This window comes from Carettochelys insculpta, chromosome 1, assembly GCF_033958435.1.
Source record: "Carettochelys insculpta isolate YL-2023 chromosome 1, ASM3395843v1, whole genome shotgun sequence".
Classification (NCBI taxonomy): Eukaryota; Metazoa; Chordata; order Testudines; family Carettochelyidae; genus Carettochelys; species Carettochelys insculpta.
In genome coordinates, this window is record NC_134137.1 from 6,760,569 (window position 1) to 6,779,390 (window position 18,822).

Genomic DNA, 18,822 nt, shown 5'->3' on the forward strand with positions numbered 1-18,822 from the left:
GTGGTCTGGAAGTCACAGGAAGATCAAATGACTGTGTATTTTTGGGGTGATGGCAGATGGGTGGTACCTAAAGAAGTCAGGTGATGGTCAGAGAGAGGGAACTTGGAAACAGTGAGAGCAAGGCTTAGTGATGCAGTGTTAAAATATTTGGTGTGTGACTTTTTTCAGGCTCTGAACTTCCACAATGATGAGATCAGACAGTCTAGCATGTAGCTCCCTTGATTCAGATGGAGATATACTTTTCTCCCCCTTTGACATAGGTTTAAAGTCAGTCTCCCACAGCAATCACTCTCTGAAAGTATATTTGACAAATTTATCACGAAGTTCTTTGGTTTTGACCCCGTAAATGATGGGGTTGATCATAGGGGGGACAAGGAAATAGAGGTTGGCTAGGGTGATGTGAACATAAGGAGCGATGCCCTGGCCAAACCGATGTGACAAGCTGGAGAAGAGGGAAAAAGTACAAGAAGTCAGCATCACACAGATGTGGGCTGTGCAGGTGTTGAGTGCTTTCTGGTGGGCTTTCTTGGAGGAGATTCTGAGGACAGCCCTTAATATCAGACTGTAGGAGAAGACAACAAGCATCAGGTCTAAACCAGTGATTATAAATGCTAACACTAAGCCGTATAACCTGTTGAATGTGATGTTCCCGCAGGATATTTTCACCACAGCCATGTTGTCACAGTGTGTGTGGGAGATAACGCGGTTGGAGCAAAAAGGCTGCCTGCTCAGGAACAAGGGCAGAGGCAATATGAAGAGAACAGCTCTTATCAAACCCATTAGCCCTAGGTTAGCTATTCGTGCATTACTAAGTATAATGGCATATCTCAGAGGGTTACATATGGCAACGTAGCGATCAAAGGCCATTGTTACGAGGACAGCTGAGTGCATAGCAGAAACTGCATGAATGAAGAACATCTGGGTGAGGCACCCAACCATGGTAATGCCTTTGAAATTGAACCAAAATATACACAATGTCTTTGGCACAACAGAGGTAGAGGTACCCATGTCGGTGATCGCCAGCATGCAGAGCAGCAGGTACATTGGCTTGTGTAAGGTCTGCTCTTTGCCTACAACAAACAGAACCATAACATTTCCCAATAGGCCGATCAAGTAGCATGTAGAGAAAGGGATAGAAAACCAAACATGAGCAGCTTCCAGGCCCGGGATACCCATTAGGATGAATGTAGAGAAGCTAGAGTGGGTGACATTGAAAACTTCCATTAGGAACTGAAGCATCTGTTGGATCCAGAAGTGTTCAATGTGTCTCTGTAGGGAGGAAGCAAAGTGACAGGAGTTACACACATTATTAAGAATAACAATCTCAATATTTTATAGTTGTTATCCAATCTTGAAAGGGGGATGGTGAGTAGTGAAATGGGAACATTTAGAAAGGAAGCTAACTGCTTAGATAGCTACTGCTCAAAAGAACAAAATATGTGATATTGTCACGTTGGGGAACTGTTGTGGGAACAACAGTAGCACTGAACAAGATGCGGGGATAGCTAACCATCAGGTTTCAGTGTGACTCTGTGGTGAAAAGAACCAATGTGATGCTTGGATAATAAACAGTGTCATCTTAAGTAGACATAGAAAACTAATTTTACCTCTGAGTTTGGTTGATGTGCAACTACTTGAATCCTGTATCCTGTTATTGCTTCACTGATTTCAGATGGTTATTGATACCTTGAAAATATTCCAGAGAAGAGGCACAAAAGTTGTTAAATATCTAGAAAATTATCTTATAGTGATAAACTCAAAGTGTTCTATCTATGTAGTGTAAAAAAATGGTTAACAGGTTAAATTATAACAGTTGAATGCCTGAATACTGATTAAATTTGCAGATGACACAATAGGAAAAACAAGGATAAATTATATTGTTATTCTGTAAAGTACTACATTAGATAGATTGATTATGAAGTAGCTGCCTCAGGAGAATCCGAAATATCTCTTGGGAGGACAGGTGCACAAACACTGTCTTCATGGAAGAGTTAAAAAAGACCAGCAACAACTTTGTTGGACTGATCATGTGGTTCGAATGTCTGATCTGTGACTCCCAAAAGAGATTCTGTTTTCCAAATGTAAGCAAGGACAGAGGAGCTTTGAGGACCAGCAGAAGTCATATAAGTTTATGCTGAAGGCACACATGAAAAACTGCAGCATAGGTGCTGACACCTGGGGGGACCTTGCCAAAACTGTCCCCAGTGAAGAATAGTAATTCATGAAGGGATGGAACAATGTGACATCTCCTGATGCTGTACAGACAAAGAGAGGTGGAGAAGAAAAAAAAATCAGCAAAAACTGCCTTACACACCTCCACCTGCTGCCTGCACCTGCCTCTGATGTGATCAGATCTGCAACTCCAGAACTGGGCTGATCAGCCATCAATGAACTCACAAATAGGAAGCTGACATTAAGATGTCCTACTTGTCATTGAGTGAACACCAGGAAGAAAGAAGAGGACTTTCTCACATTTATTGATGACACACGTGATTCTCAAATCACAAGCTACATTTGCTTTGCATCTTCCATTTCTGAAGGTTTCCATACACAGGGTCCAGCTCTTCCCCCAGTGCAGTCATTTTTACCTCTGCTGTATCCAGGAGTCCTGTTATCTGGGGTGTGAAGAACCATGGATGATGTCACTCGCTTCCTCATCTTGCTTTAGCATATGACAAAACCCTCTTATTTCAAAGCTTGTGTGCCAAAGCAGCTTGTGGGAAACGTACAGACCACTCAAGATGGAGTCCACAGTTCTGGGGAAGGGTCACATACGTCTATAGAGTAATAATCTATATTATATCTTGATCATCAATCAGTGCAGTACATCAATGCTTATAGACGTCCTAGAGCATTCTCATGAAGGTACAACAGGTGATAGATTAAGTTTCTCCTCAGGCCCATTGTTTTCCCTAATGGACCATTGCCCAAAATAGGTCCTTCACAACCAGCTATCTAGACTGGAATCATTTTCCCTAAAGGGTGTCACCCAGGCAAAACTACATAGAATCACAGAACACTAGAACCAGAAGGGACCTTGAGAGGTCATGAGTTCCAGTTTCCTACCCTATCAATATGACCAGACATCATCTAGAACATCCCCGATAGATGTCTATCTAACCTGCTTTTAAATATCTCTAGTAATGGAGATTTCAAAATTTCCCTTGGCAAGTTATTCCAGTGCTTAACCACTCTGACAGTTAGGAACTTTTTCCTAATGTCCAGCCTAAACCTCCCTTGCTGCAGGTTAAATCCATTGTTCCTTACTTTATCCTCAGAGGCCAAGAACATTTTTTTTCTCCCTCCTCCTTGTAACCCTCTTTTAGGTACTTGAAAACTGCTATTTTGTCCACTCTAAGTCTTCTCTTTTCTAAACAAAACAAGCCCAGGGCTTTCAGACTTCTTGTACAGCTCATGTTCTCTAGTCCTTTAATCATTCCTGCTGCTCTTCTCTGGAACTCCTCCAATTTCCACACATCTTTCTTGCAATGGGGTGCCCAAAACTGGGCACAATACTGCAATTGAGGCCTAATCAGCACTGAGTGGAAGAGTAACTTCTTGTGTTTTCCTCTCCACATTTCTCTTAATGCATTCCAGAATTATGTTTGCTTTGTTTGTAACAGCATCACACTGTTGAGTCATATGAGTCACTGTTGAGTCATGATTTCAAAAAAGTAGACATCGACTCCATGAAATAACTGATGGGCAGGATCCCCTGGGAAATGAAGTGGAAAACAGTTCAGGGGAACTGGCAGTATTTTAAAAAAGTCTTGCTGAAGGTGTAGGAACAAACAATACTGCTGTATAGTAAGAAATGCAAATACAGTGAGCAACCAGGTTGGCTTAACAAGGAAGTCCTTGGTCAGTGTAAAATAAAAAAAGGATGCATATAAGAAGTGGCAACTTGGACATATAACTGTGGAGGAGTATAAATACATGGCTGGAAAAAGCCAAGCAGCATAAGGATAGCAAAGGCACAAGTGGGAACTGCAGCTGGCAAGGTATGTGAAGGGTAACAAGAAGGGTTTCTACAGGCATGTTATTCATTTATGAGGGAAGGTATGGGGCCATTACTGGATGAGAGACGTAACCTAATGACAGATGATATAAAAAAAAGATGAAGTACTTAATGCTTCTTTTGGTTCAGTCATCATAGACAAGCACAGCTACCGCACTATGGTCGACATCATCATCAATAACAATGGGCTCAGCGCCCTTGGTGTCTGATGCCTCTCTCAGTATTTCCTTCCATCTTTCCCTATCCAGTACAGAGTGGCTTAGTGTCTGTAGACTAGCTCTGCACCAATCTACTACATCATCTATCCATTCTCTCTGGGGTCTGCCTCTCGTATTCGAACCATCCATTATGCTGAATATTAGAGTCTTCATTTTTCGTTCATCATTCATTCTGCAAATATGTCCAAATAGTTGTAGTTTCCATTTTATAACCTTCTGCAGCAGATTCTCTTTTGGTTGTATCTTCCTATATAATTCCTCACTGGTGACCCTCCACACTGTGGTGCTATACAGTATACTATGAGTATGTGGAGGGCACCCCTGGATGGGGAAGGAACGAGTTAAGAGCTACTTAGATAAAATAGATGTCCACAATTCTATGGGTCTGGGTTTAATGCGCCCAAGGTACTGAGGGAATTGGCAGAAATCATTGCTGAGCCTTTGGCCATTATCTTTGAAGACACTTGTTAATCAGGAGAGATTCTGAATGACTGGAAAAAGGCAAATGCAGTGCCCATCTTCAAACAAAAAAAGAAGAACAATCCAGGGAACTATAGACCAGTATGCCTTACCTCAGTACTTGGGAAAATAAAGGATCGGATCCTCAAGAAATCCATTTTGGAGCACTTGGAAGAGGGAAAAGTGATCAAAAGTGGTCAACATGGATTCACCAATGGCAAGTTGTAACTGAGCAATCTGATTAACTTCTAAGATGAGGTAACAGCCTCTGTGAACATGACAGTGAATGTGATATACATTGAGTTCAGCAAAACTTTTAATACGTTCTCCCACAACTTTTTTGCTCATAAGTTAAGTAAGTATGGACTGGATCCATGGACTATAAGGTGCATAGAATGCTGGCTTGATGGTCAGGAACAACAGGTAGAGGTCAATGGCTCAGTCTGGACGGTGGTCAATTTGAAGTAGAGTGCCCCAGGGGTCAGTTTTGGGGCTGGTGTTGTTCAACATCTTTATTAATGGCCTGGATGAAGGACTGGATTTCACCCTCAGCAAGTTTGTAGATGACACAAGGTTAAGGGAGAGGTAGATACATTGGAGGATAGAGAGACAATCCAGAGTGACCCAGATAAATTGGAGGATTGGACCAAAAATATCTAATGCAGTTGAACATGGAGAAGTGTAGAGTCCTGCACCTAATGTAAGAATCTCAAGCATAGTTATAGGCTGGGGACCGACTGACTAAGCAGCAGAATAGCAGAGAGGGACCTATGGGTTATGGTGGATGAAAGGCTGGGTATGAATAAACAGTTTGGAGGCTAATGGCATATTGGTCTGCATTAGGAGGAGCATTTTGAGCAGATCTAGAGAAGTTGTTGTTCCCCTCTATTTGGCACTGGTGAGGCCACATCTGGAGTATTACATCCAGTTTGCCACCCCCTCCCCCCAGTATAAAAAGGGTGTTGATGTGCTGGAACCGGTTCAGTTAAGGGCAACAAAAATGATTAAGTGGCTGAAGCACATGATCTATGAGGAGAGGCTGAGGGATTTGGGCTTATTTAGTTTTTTGAAGAGAAGACTCAGGGGTGATTTACTATCAGTCTTCAACCTCCTTAAGGGGTGCTGTAAGGAGGATGGAGATAAACTGTTCCCATTGGTGACAGGTAGCAGAACAAGAAGCAATGGTCTGAAGTTACAGAAGGAGAGGAGTAGGTTGGTTATTAGGAAAAACTACTTCACCAGGAGGGTGGTGAAGCACTGAAATGTATTGCCTTGAGAGGTTGTGGAATCTCCATCCCTAAAGGTGATTATGTCCTAGCTTGATATAGTCATGGCTGGGATGACTGAGTTGGGCTTGATCCTGCTTGATGCAGGGGGGCTGGACTCAATGACTGGTCAGGAACTTCTTGCCCTTGGTGAATCCACGTTGACTACTTTTGAACACTTTCTCCTCCTCCAAGTTTCAAAAGGGGGTTCCTTGAGGATCTCCTCCATTATTTTCCCAGGTACTGAGATAAGGCTGAATGGTCTATAGTTCCCTGGATTGTTCTCCTTTCCCTGTTTAGATTGTGCAGCTATGGATGAGATATTGCACCAATCTATACAAAGCACAGTTGGACGCTAGTGTCTCAAAGAGACTGACTGAAGCATTGAAAAAGATCTCTGTAGAGCATTGAGCTAGAGACTGATATTTCAAAGGAGGAAGTAGAAAAAGTAGTGAAATGACTAAAGAACAGTAAGTGCCCTGGAAATGACAAGATCATGGGAGAGATGATCAAATATGGCAGAGAAAGCATGATTCAGTAAATAAACGACTATGTAATATAGCACGGAAGGAAGGGAAGGCACCTAAGGAATGGACAACGAGTCATTTAGGCTAGGTGCTGATGATGATACTGATGGAGAGGCTAAGACCGCAGATAGAAGAGCATATAGCAGATGAGCAAGCAGGGTTCAGAATAGATAGAACTACCATACAGCAAATATTGCCATTAAAACTGATAGCGGAGAAAGCTCGATGAAAGAACAAGAATGCATACACTTGGTTTGTCAATTTTCAAAAGGCATCTGACACTATAGATCAGAAAGTGATTTGGGCAATGTTGGAGTCATACGAAGTGGATCGTAGACTGATACGGTTGTTGAAGGATATCAGTGGCAATGAGGAGGCAGTGGTGAAAACATGTGTGGAGTTGGGAAGTTGGTTTAAAACAAGTAGAGATACAAGACTAGAAAATCCAATAACGCCAAGTATCTTCATCATACATCTGGAGAGAGCGATGGACAAGATCAAGGAAGAGGTAGAAGAGATATCTGTGCACAGGAAAAGAATTAACAACTTGAGGTTTGCGGATGATATAGTTATCATTGAGGAAGATGAAGAGAAGCTAGTGAAAAAGGTGTAGGTGATAAACGAAGAAGGGAAGCGATATGGACTGATTATGAACATGAAATAAAACAAAAACAATGGTATTTGTAAATAAGGAAATAGGAAGGAAGATCAGTGTAGACAGTAGAAAATTAGAGAATGTAGAGAAGTTCTCATATCTGGGGAGCAACTTAACATATGATTTAGACTGTAAGAAGGAAATAACAACTACAATAGAGAGAGTAAGGGTGAGTTTGTAGGCGATGGATAAGATCTGGAAATGCAAAGTGATTAGCTTAGGAACAAAGCTGAGTGTCTTGAAAACGTGTATTCAGTAGCATGTTATAAGGATGTGAGACATAGGTGATAATGAAAGACTCGAAAAGAAGAATATTGGTATTCGAAAGGAGTTGTTAAACAAAGAGTCTGAGAACTGAATGGATGAAGAAGGTTACCAGTGAGGAATTATTTAGAAAGATACACCCAAAAGAGATCCTGCTGCAGAAGGTTATAAAACAGAAGCTACAACTATTTGGGCATATTTGCAGAATGATGAAGAAAAAAAAAAAACAAGACCCTAGTATTCGGCACAATGGACAGTTGCAACAGGAGAGGCAGATCCCACAGAGAATAGGTAGATGATGTAGTAGATTGATGTGGAGCTAGTCTACAGAAACTAAGTCACTCCTCACTGGACAGGGAAAGATGGAAAGGAATAATGAGAGAGGCATCAGACACCAACGGGCGCTGATCCCACAGTTATTGATGATGATGATGATGATGATGATGATGATGACAATGACTACATTTGCCTTTTTCCAGTCATCCAGAATATCTCTAGATCTACAAGATCCTTCAAAGATAATGGCCAAAGTCTTAACAATGATGTTTGCCAATTCCCTCCCTTGGGTGCATTAAATCCAGACCTATGTATTTTATATATCTAGTTTTGTCTAAGTAGCTCTTAACTTGTTCCTTACCTGTCGAAGGCTGCCCTCCACCTTCCCATATTATACTGTCTAGCACCTTACTGTGGGAGATTTGAGTACTTCAGCTTTTCTTACATCGGATGTCACGAGGTTAACTCTCTCATCCAGTAACAGCTGCGCACCTTCCATGATAACTCACTTATTGCTAACATGCCTGTAGAAACCCTTCTTGTTACCCTTCACGTCCTTTGCCAGTTTCAGTTCCAATTGTGCTGTCACTTTCCTGATTACTGCCCAGCATTCTCCAGCCATATGTTTATATTCCTCCTTAGTCACCTGTCCATGTTTTCATTTCTTGTATGAATCCTTTTTGAGTTTAAGCTGATTAAGGATTTCCCTGTTAACCCTAGATGGTTGTCTACCATGTTTGCATTTCTTACTATGCAGCGTGATGGTTTGTTCTTGTGCCTTCAGCTAGACTTCTTTAAAATACTGCCATTTCTCTTGAACTCTTTTCCCCTTCAGCTTCGTTTCCCAAGGGATTGTGCTCATCAGTTCTGTCAGGGAGTTGAAGTCTGCTCTTTTGAAATCAAGGATCTCTATATTACTGCTTACCTTTTTTCATTTTTTTCAGGATCCTGAAATCTACTGTCTCGTGATCACTGCAGCCCAGGTTTGCACCCACTTCTATTTCTCCTACTAGTACTTCCCTGTTTGTGAGCAGCAGGTCAAGTTGTGCATGGTCCTTGGTCAATTCCATCAACACTTATAACAGGAAGTTATTCCCAACATTCTCCAAAAACTTCCTGGATTGTCTGTGTGCTGCTGTATTTGTCTCCCAACAAATGTTGGGTTCATTAATATATCCCATGAGAACTGTGGTGTGTGATTTGGAAGCTTCTCTTGGATGTCTGAAGAAATCCTCTTCTACCTCATCACCCTGATCTGGCGGTCTATAGCAGACACCAACTACAACATTATCTCTGTTAGGTCCACCTCTAAGCTTAACCCATAGACACTCAACTGGCTTTTCTCCCTCCTTATACTGGAGTTCTGAGTAATTATAATGATCCCTCACATAGAGCACAACTCCTCCACCTTTTTTCCCCGTCTGTCCTTCCTTAAACATTTACATCCTTCCATGACCATGTTCCATTTAGGCGAGTCATCCCATCCAGTCTCCATTACTCCAATCACTTCATGCTTCTGACACTGTGCCAGGGCATATAGTTCCTCTTATTTGTTTCCCAGGCTTCTTGCGTTTGTGCACCAACACCTTAGAGAAGTAACTCATTGGCCCACTTTCTCATCTTCACCACGGAATACCACATGGTTGTACTCTACTTCTTCCCCACTTACCTCAGAATCATGAACTTTATGATTTCTTGGTCACTACCTTCCCAGATGCCTTCCACTATCAAATTCTCAACTAGTTCCTCCCTATTACTTAAAATCAAATCTAGAACTGCTTCTCCCCTCCCCAGTAGATTTTTTTCCACATTCTGAAATAAAAAGAAGTTATCCATGCAGTTCAAAATCTTTCTGGATAGTCTGTGCCTCGCTGTTTTTTTTTTTTCCCAACATATATCTGGATAATTGAAATCCCCCATCACCTCCAAGTCTTGTGCTTTGGATGATTTTGTCAGTTGCTTAGAAAAAGCCTTATCCAGCTCTTCTACCTGAGTAAGTTGTCGGTAGTAGACTCCTAGCATGACATCACCCTTGTTTTTTTCCACTTTAAACATAACCCAGAGACTCTCAACATGTCGGTCTCCTGCATCCATCTCCACCTCTGTCCAGTTGTGCACATTTTAATATATAAGTCAACACCTCCTTCCTTTTTAACCTGCCTATCCTTCCTGACTAAACTGCACGCTTCTATACAAATATTCCAATCATGCGTATTATCTAAGCAAATCTCTGCGATACCAGTTATGTCATAGTTGCATTTATTTATTAGGGTTTCAAGTTCATCCTGCTTATTACCCATAGTTATTGCATTTGTATATGGGCATCTAAGGTATTGATTTGCTTTGACTCCTAGTTCTGGCTAGTCCGCATTTTTCCCTCTGCTATTATATCCCAAGATCCCTCCCATTTCCAAATCAACTTCAAGGTCTCCAGGATTTTTTACTTATCTGTGCATTTTGGTCACCTCTCCTTGTCCTGAACCTAGTTTAAAGGCTTTTTCACTAGGTTAGCCAGCCTAGATCCAAATATGGTGTTCACATTCTTGGAGAGGTGAACCCCATCCCTGCTTAGAAGTACTTCTTGGAATAGCATCCTGTGATTGAGGAAGCCAAATACAGATACCTAATTATTTCTAACTTCACACTCAAAATGATGAATACAAATTGGATAATCCTCTTAATCAAATCATAACATTTCAAATGGTATCTAAAATGTCCTGTCTTTCATGAAGTGTGTCATCATTTTGATATCATCATCTCATATTACTGTTGCTATGAAGAATATGAGCTGCAGTGTCACACAAGGATCAATGGGTTTTTCCCACCAGCAAAATTCCTGAAGTTACATAATAATGAAAACAGTTGCACATAAAACTGGAGTACAGTTTTGACACTGGGGTTGCAGTTCTGCTGGGGAAAAGAGGCTCTGAGTCCTGCCCAAACACAATCAGGGCCTGGAAAAGTCCAAGCATTGACCATGCATGAACAATGACAAAGAAAAAACAACAACAGTGCAACTTGTTTGTGTCCATCTAGCCCTTGACTGACTCCAAAACCTTCAGTGCTTCCAGATACTCTCTTTAGAGCTCCCTTCATATCCCAAAACACTCAGCATTTCCTTCCTCTTCACAGACACCCTACAGCCTGCCCAGACTCCACCGAGCTGCCTGACTACCTTTGTTACTCCTGCACTCTGCCCACAATCTTTATGGTGACCTATAAGAGTCTATAAGAGTCCCACCACTTTAAACTTCCACCCCTGCCACACAGTGCTACCCCTCACGCAGGGCTAAAACCAGGTGACTGACTCCACAGTGACAGCTCAGAGCCATTATCTCCGAAAAGACTCTGGACAATATTTGACCTATTCTCATTGTCAATCCTATGGTAACATAAATCCACAGAAGAGGTTTTAGCTTCACTTCCAAACCACTCCCTGAAATTGCTCAGTTAGAAAACTGGAGACAACCAGAGTAAAAAGGACATCACTGAGTCAGATAGGACACTGTCAGACAGACAGGCCACTGTAAGATACTAGGAAATGATCAGAAAACCAAGTATTTATCAAAACCATTTCCAATTCATGTGTTCTTTCAGTCTTACCTGGTAAATCCCTTGGTTTCGCTGGCAGTGTTTAACCATTCAAGTTATTGTGCTGAAGAGTTCCAGTCCAGACATTGCTTGCTGTACATCCTTGATCCTTCTGAGAGTTGTCAGCACTAACTTTAATGCCAAAACTTGCAACTTGCCAAAATCCCACTCAGCAGGGAGAAGAAATATTCGTGTGACAAGAGGGTAGAGCCCTGAGAATCAGTTTATGAGTGTCACATGTCTGACACTCAGAATGTTGGACAGTGGCCTTTATGATCCTCCTGAGCAGGCCCTATGGACTTTAGGATTGGCTGGGATGCCCAGAAAAATCTCTGAGGTCTGTGACCAGGAGGGAAAGTAGAAAATGGACCCTTGGGATCTGCAGTCTGAGAGCCTCCCTTGAGGACTGAAGAAATCATTTGCTGATAACAGGCGCTGAGATTGTGAGAGCAAAATGAGTCTTTCAATTTGTTCAGCTTGGTAATTGCTAATGATTTTTTTTTCTGGGTGTAATTTACTGGCATTTGCATTATGTGTAAGAATGGTGCCCTGAGGTATAAGAGCAAAATCATCTCTTTGGACTGTAGCAGTGTACCACTGCATGATGACGGGAGCCTAAAAGGATATGTAATCCTATTTTATGTATTTTTATTTATTACATTATATATAATTTGTTATTTTCTTCCCCTTTCACTGTTATTACATTTCAGCAGTGGTGCAAGAGGCCTACAGGGTCATACTCTGTAAGAAGTTAGCTTGAGCTTGGTATGTGTGGGCATCTGGACAGTTCCAGATGGATATAGACAAGGGGAAATGCCTGTGTACTCCCAGACTTTAGTTTAGCCAGTAGACAGCATGTGTGTATCTTGTGTGGTGCCAGGATGTTATGGTCGAACTGGATCAGCTATCCTGTTTATGGCGAAGTGAAGGGCAAGGTCAGAGAGGCTGTTAGGTGGTGTCTTGCGCCAAATACCCATTTTTGGAGGTTGTTAATGAGGCTGCAATGTGATATCTTATACATATTAAAGGAAGTCAGTAGTGCCATTTCCCAATCACATGTGCGCACCCTCAGATTCTTAGGGTGCAGAAATCTCGTTTTCATTTTGAAAGATTTGGCTAATGACGTGGGACAACCTATCACACCCCATGTCCAAGGGGTTGTGCTCAGTTCTTGCTGTCTTTCTCTAAAAGTTTTGTTCTTCTTCTTCTTTCTCTTCATGCTCATTTATTTTACCATCACTCATGTTTTCCTTAAAAGATTTCCTCTGATATAACATTGTCTCACATCTCACTACCTTCAACTCCTTGATCTGTCAGGAGGGATTGTAAGTATGGTATTAGCTATGGTATATTTGTTCTTGTACACTGGTTTTATGTAGCTATGGCTATGCTTGACCTAGACAAGCCCTGAACTTTGAAGGGGGCATGGTAATAGGGTGTTGGAAGATTACTAATGAAGTGCTGTGGTGCATATGTAGCACTTCATTATGCTAAATCTCCCCTGCGGCAACTTCCAACAGCTAGCTTGTGTGTAGCTGCGGGTCAACCGCGCGGTCTTCGAAGTGCTTGCACTCCTTCAAAGTCCCTTTACTCCTCGAAATTTACATGTTTTCAGGCACTTCGAAGTTTGACACTTTGAAGTTGCCTTGGGGGGAGAATTAGCCTAAGGAAGTGCTGCATATTCACCACAGAACTTCGTTAGTAATCTCCCATCACACTGATTACCATGTCCCCTTTGAAGCTGGGAGCAAGTGTGAACAAGCCCTAAGAGAAATTGTTACAAAACATAATTCCTCAGCCTAGTGATTATTTCAAGTAAAATTCTTCAAGTCAGAGCTAATATTTTCTCTGATCTGTATCTAAGATTTTCTCTCCTGGCTAGTGTTCTTTGTGTCCAGGGCTCTTCACATGTCCTCCTGTGCAGGGGAGCAGGTTCAAAAGCCAGTTGAAGGCCATCATTGTTTGCTCTCCATTGCTTAAATACAATTCCCCCAAAGTGAGAAACTTCTGTGTCCCCTTCCCCATGGAAAAATGCCAGATTCAAGATGGATTCCAGCACTAGGTGGCATGGTCACATGTTTTTGTGGCTACGTCTACAAGACAGCTTAAACTCAAATTAAGCTTCACAATGGGCGCTATGTATATTGTGCATCTTATTTTGAGTGTAGTTTGAAATAAGCTATTTTGGAATTTGGCTAATATTTTGAAATAATGGGCATGTTTCACAGACATGGAGTAGCTGTGCCATGTAGACAAAGTCGAGAGGACCAGCCATAATTTGGGCTTATACTGAAAAACAAAGCCATTTACAGACCATTGTACTGAGTGCCACCAGCAGCTCTCACTACAAATTTTATAATAAAAAGAGGGTTTACATTTCATATTTCTATCTTCACATACAAGGACGATATGGGCACACATAGAATATACCCATTAAGCAGATTACAAACATTAAAATAAGGAAATGGTAACCCTCCCCCTGCTGTATTTTTCATAGAGCATATCTGAATTATGCATACCTATATTGAAAGCATATTTTGGGTAAAATATGGGGGTTGCATCATATCATGCAACAATTGCCTAGGGGGCTAATTTGGACTTGGGACAGAATGGTTACATCTACCCTGGAGAGTTTTGTAGGCAAAATCCGGGTTTTATCGACAAAACTTGTGGAGCGTCTACACACAAAATGTGTTTTGTCTGAACATCTCTTCCGACTGTAACTTCTGTAGACAGATGCTTCTAATGTAGATGTAGCCAACATGTTTGATGGGCAGGCGCTCTGGGCGCATGGGAACAGCTGCGGAGTTCTAACCACCCAGGTGAGCTGGTCTTTTTTCACACTACTTTACTGCAAAAACTTCCTCCCCAGCTCTGCTCTCAACCAGCGCAGAAGCAGATGATGGCATGCACCCAAATTGTGCTAACCCCAGGTTTATCAAAGCCACCCAAATGCAAAAAGCAGACATCAGACAATTTCCCATTCCCAAAGTCTCACCACCCATTGGAGTATAAACCCCCCAGTTTATTCTGTCTCACACCACAGATGTATTTGTACAATGTGAGCTCAGGAAGAGAGTTCACCCTCTCCACGATGAGGGCAGGATACGCCACAAGACTGTGTTAACCAAGCTGAGATTTTCCCAAGGTACTTCACTCAAAGGATCCCTGTTTCCAATAAAGCAGAGAACAAGCTTAACTGTGGCAAAAAAAAAGTATGTGATTATATATGATAGCAAGTACATGAAAGCAGATTACCTAAAAATAAACAAAATTTAAAACTAAACATAAAACACTAGATAGCTTCAATGTGAATTGGCAATTTCTCATTCTGGTTGGTGAAACAAGCTGTCTGCCAGTTTTCCCTCTATAGGCCAGAAATCCTTCTAGCGTGGGACCAAGACTTTACCTTCCCCGCCCCCACACACGCACATTTAAGTCTTTATTCCTCAGGTGTTTCCAGGAGTTCTCTTGAATGAGGGCTGCCACTAAATGATGGCATTTCCCATGTATGTACGTATGGCAGGAATCCTTTGTGGCAAAATCTGCCCAGAGTCCTGTTTGTGGAAGAAGACAGGCATCAAAATGGAGTTCTTTGTTATGTGCTCTGGTCACATGCCCTTGCATGCCCTGCTGAATCACAGCGGCCATTATCTTTCAGCTGAATGGAGGGATGTCATTGTTCTGGTATTATCTTTGTGGGATGTGTTTGCTTAAATATTTCAATGTCTATTACTATGTAGGTATGCGTGTTTCTGCAAAATCATCCCTGTCCTTGACAGACTCTGTGAGCTGGGTCAGCCTTTTGCTCACAACTTCACATTTCTTTATACGTGCAAAGTTTTGATACTTTGCCCAGGTCTGCAGCTTATATCAGGCTTCAAGTCCTCAGCTCTTTCCATCACATTAACAGTGTTCCTTACCTGGGTTTTTGCTTTTCTTTCTTTCACCAAGCAGCTCTGGAAAGCCTCAAGACAGCTTCCCAGACAGACACTCAAAGGGAAACAATTTGGGTGCTCGAGGAACCTTCCTGAAAGCAAAATGTACCTGAGGGGAAGAGTTGATTCTGTTGCCTGATTTTTAGAGTATGTAGAATTACATCAGGGTTCTCTCTTTTTTTTTCTTTTCCTTTTTTTTTTTTTCACTTTGAGGATTGACAGATTCTTGCCAAATGATCAAAAGATCTTTCTTTCCTTCCTTGTATTCAGGATGTAGCATAGGTCATCTACATGTTTCCTCCACTCTGTCTCTGGACAAAATTTCTAGCTGATCCCAGGATTACCCAGTTGTTTTTCCTTCAATCTCATTAGATCTTCTCTTTTGCATTTTCCTTGAGTGTTCCATTTGAAATCTTGACAAACTATTCTGTACAATGATTTTCTCAGAGTGTGACCTAGCCATCCCTGATTTCTTCTCTTGATTTTAATGTCAAGTGATTCTTGTCCTGCCCTGTTCCAAAGCTGCTCATTTTTGACCAAGAGTTGCTATTTGACAGGAAGGATGTACCTCAGGCATATGTTTATGAAAGTCTGTATTTGTGATTTGAAGACTTTTTAGTATGCCAAGTCTCGCATGCATACAAGAGCACACTCTTCACATTGGTTGTGAAGATTCACAGCTTTGTCTTAACAGATATTTGCGATCTGCATATGGGACCAAGAGAATTCCAGTGTGAACTAATGCAACACTGACACTCACAGCACTTATTTGTATTTACAAATACAGTTTATTAATACTTTTTGCAGAGTTACAAAGACTCATCATAATGAAGTGCCTAGAGACACTACACAATTTACATTCACACACCCTTAAATTCACACCACATTCAGCAGAACTACATGACATTCAGCATTGACAATTCTACTAATGTGATCTTCTGTCAAATGTTGACAGAGTTTTGGCTTCAAGCATGTGCTCTCTCTTTGTGTTGTACAGTAAACATTTTCATACCCAGTATTCTACCATCAGGAGCTCTCAAATAACCGGCATTTTAACAATAAGTAAATTTTAGCTATTTTTTCCATAAGTACAGTATAGTGGAAGTAAATACAAATAAATACAACAAATGCACTCATCCTCGTTTACCTACGAGTACTCACTAAAATGAGGGACACACACACTTACCTTTGCTCACTATGCAAGTGAACTTCCTCCGCTTATACGAGCCAGCTGTGGGGTCCCTAGCTGGGAGGCAGTGAAATCTGCAGCCTCGCGGCTGGCATCACTCCAGCCACAGGGTCCCTGGCCAGGGCGTGGGGAAATCTGCAGCTCCATCCCAGCCCACTCCAAACACTCTCCTTACAACTACTCCCCACGCACCCGCCGGCCTGGTCCCCAAACTTCACAGCCTGCCACGCCGTCCCCAGGTACCGCTGCTGCAGCCTGGAGGAACAAGCCACCACCTCCTCCACTGGAGGTGCCACCAGGTTTTAACCGTCCCTCCTGCTCTTGGCCCCAAACTGCGCCCAGCCTTTAACCATCTCCAATCTGCCACCTCCCCCAAACCCAAGGTTCTCTTACCTTTCAAAAGCAGCCCCACATTAAATTACCATGAAAATACATGTAAAAGTCTCTGATTGGTTCCTAGTGCTCCTCCCCAAGTTAGGAGCACTAGGAACCAATCAGAGACTTTTACATGTATTTTCATGGTAATTTAATGTCCCTCTTACAAGTTTCTGCCTACGAGCAGAAAGTTTGGAACCAATCGTACTTGTATAGCGAGGGATGAGTGTACAGTATAAATTTATAGTGTACAATGCGACTGTTGTTGCCAAATAAAGTACTCTGTACACATTTTTGTTTGTTTCTTAATATCTAACATTGTTTTTCTTTAGCATTATGCACTGCTATTCCTCAGTTTTGACAAACTGTTTTATCATGTGCTAGGTTGGGGCGTCCTTGTACTGTCCTGATGAAACATACCGAAATGTGCTGTGTTTTTTCAGTGCGAGCAGTACTGATGCTGAATTTGTGTCTCAGACACAGACTTTCAGGCAAACATTGTTTTTTGATAAGGCCTGTCCATTATTCATAGTATAATTCTTGCTGACTTTCATTTAGGCCTCAGACCTTAAACCAGGCCCTGACTGGGATCATTTTTCTATTACAAACTTTGCTATCACCACCAGAGGTTGCCATTCCGGCACTTTCCAAGGACTACATCTTTTTCTCCTAAACTGGGGTGTCTGGGGTGTCCAGGGAGGGGTTGCACCTCTGGTATGGGGACTTGTCGTGTTTCTTCGGGGTAGTTTGTGCAGCTTTGGTCCCAACCTGGCACCCAGCTCTCACCTGTGGCTCCAATAAGCTATAGTGTGCAGTGGCCACACCCTGATAAACTGCTTCAAAAGGCAGACTAAACCACGTGAGGGTAGCTGGCAGGTCTGAAACCTGTGGTGAGAGAGGGAATTGCCTATTCCAGCATGCAAAGTTGGCCCTGGCGGACCGGGAGGATAAGATCAACAGCAAGAGCCAACGACCAGGAAGGCTGTTCTGCAATGCTCTGTGGAGAGCGAAGGGCATGACAAGGCACCAAAGATGGCATGGCCATCCACTGCAGCCTAGGAAGTCCCAGCCCTGATAACTTTTTGTACCACCGGAACCAGGCTTATGAGACCAAGAGAGTGGAACTACCCCGTGCGACGGCTTTTCCACTTTAAACATCCTCCTGCACAGGTTCTTTGCACATTCTCATCACTTTTGTCTACCTCAAAGTCCTACAGCAATGGAGGAGGGACGAAGTCACAGGTTGAGGTGACCACTGGGAGTCATAGCTCCAAACCTGCACATGAGCAGCCTGCGGACTTTGGTCGCTCCACTCTGACCCTGGGATGACAGGGGAGTTCGGCAGCATCCCAGGTGACTGAGCAAGCCGTTTTAGGAACAGCACTGCTCACCTTCAAAATGAGGGAGGGGACTAGAAAAGGTGTCCCAAAAATTGCTTGTCCCAACCAAAATGGCCAGCATGCCGCAGCTGGCAGTTTTACCTTCACAGCAGTCGAAAAACAGTGAAAAGAAAGATGATATTTGCAGCATGGGACATTCGCACCCTCTTTAACAGGGAGAATGCTATGAGGCCTGAGAGAAGAAAGGCCCTCATAGCAAGAGAACTGGCATGTTATAACATTGACATTGCTGTCCTGAGTGAGACCAGACTGGCATAGGAAAGATCCATATGCAAACCAAAAGGAAGTTACACCTTCTTCTGGAAAGACAGGCCAGAAAATGAAGACTGAATCCACGGAGTGGGACTTGCTGTCAAGACATCACTTTTGCAACAGATTCATGACCTACCAACTTGCATCAGTGAGCATCTGATCAAGCACCGCTTCCCCTCAACACCTCTTGCCACATTACAGTCATCAGTGCTTACACCCCCACACTGACTAGCAGCGACAAAGAAAAAGAAATTTTCTATGAGAACCTTGAACATCTTGTGAAACCACCTCCTCCTAGTGATAAGCTTCTCCTCTTGGGTGACTTCAATGCCAGGGTCGGCAAGGACTGTGGGACTGGGAAAGGTGTGCTGGGGCATCATGGTGTTGGTAACATG

The 18,822-nt window shown here is 42.5% G+C and overlaps 1 protein-coding gene across 1 annotated transcript; it reads right to left on the reverse strand.

Annotated features, from left to right (window-relative positions):
* Positions 1 to 285: 285 nt before the first annotated feature.
* On the reverse strand, positions 286 to 1,224 carry LOC142002623 (olfactory receptor 52P1-like). The gene has a single exon (XM_074978864.1). The coding sequence runs from the start codon at positions 1,222 to 1,224 to the stop codon at positions 286 to 288; it is 939 nt and encodes a 312-aa protein (XP_074834965.1).
* Positions 1,225 to 18,822: the final 17,598 nt, after the last annotated feature.

Coding starts and splice junctions, on each gene's coding strand:
- LOC142002623 (XM_074978864.1), bottom strand. CDS start 1,224: ATGGAAGTTTTCAATGTCACCCACTCTAGCTTCTCTACATTCATCCTA.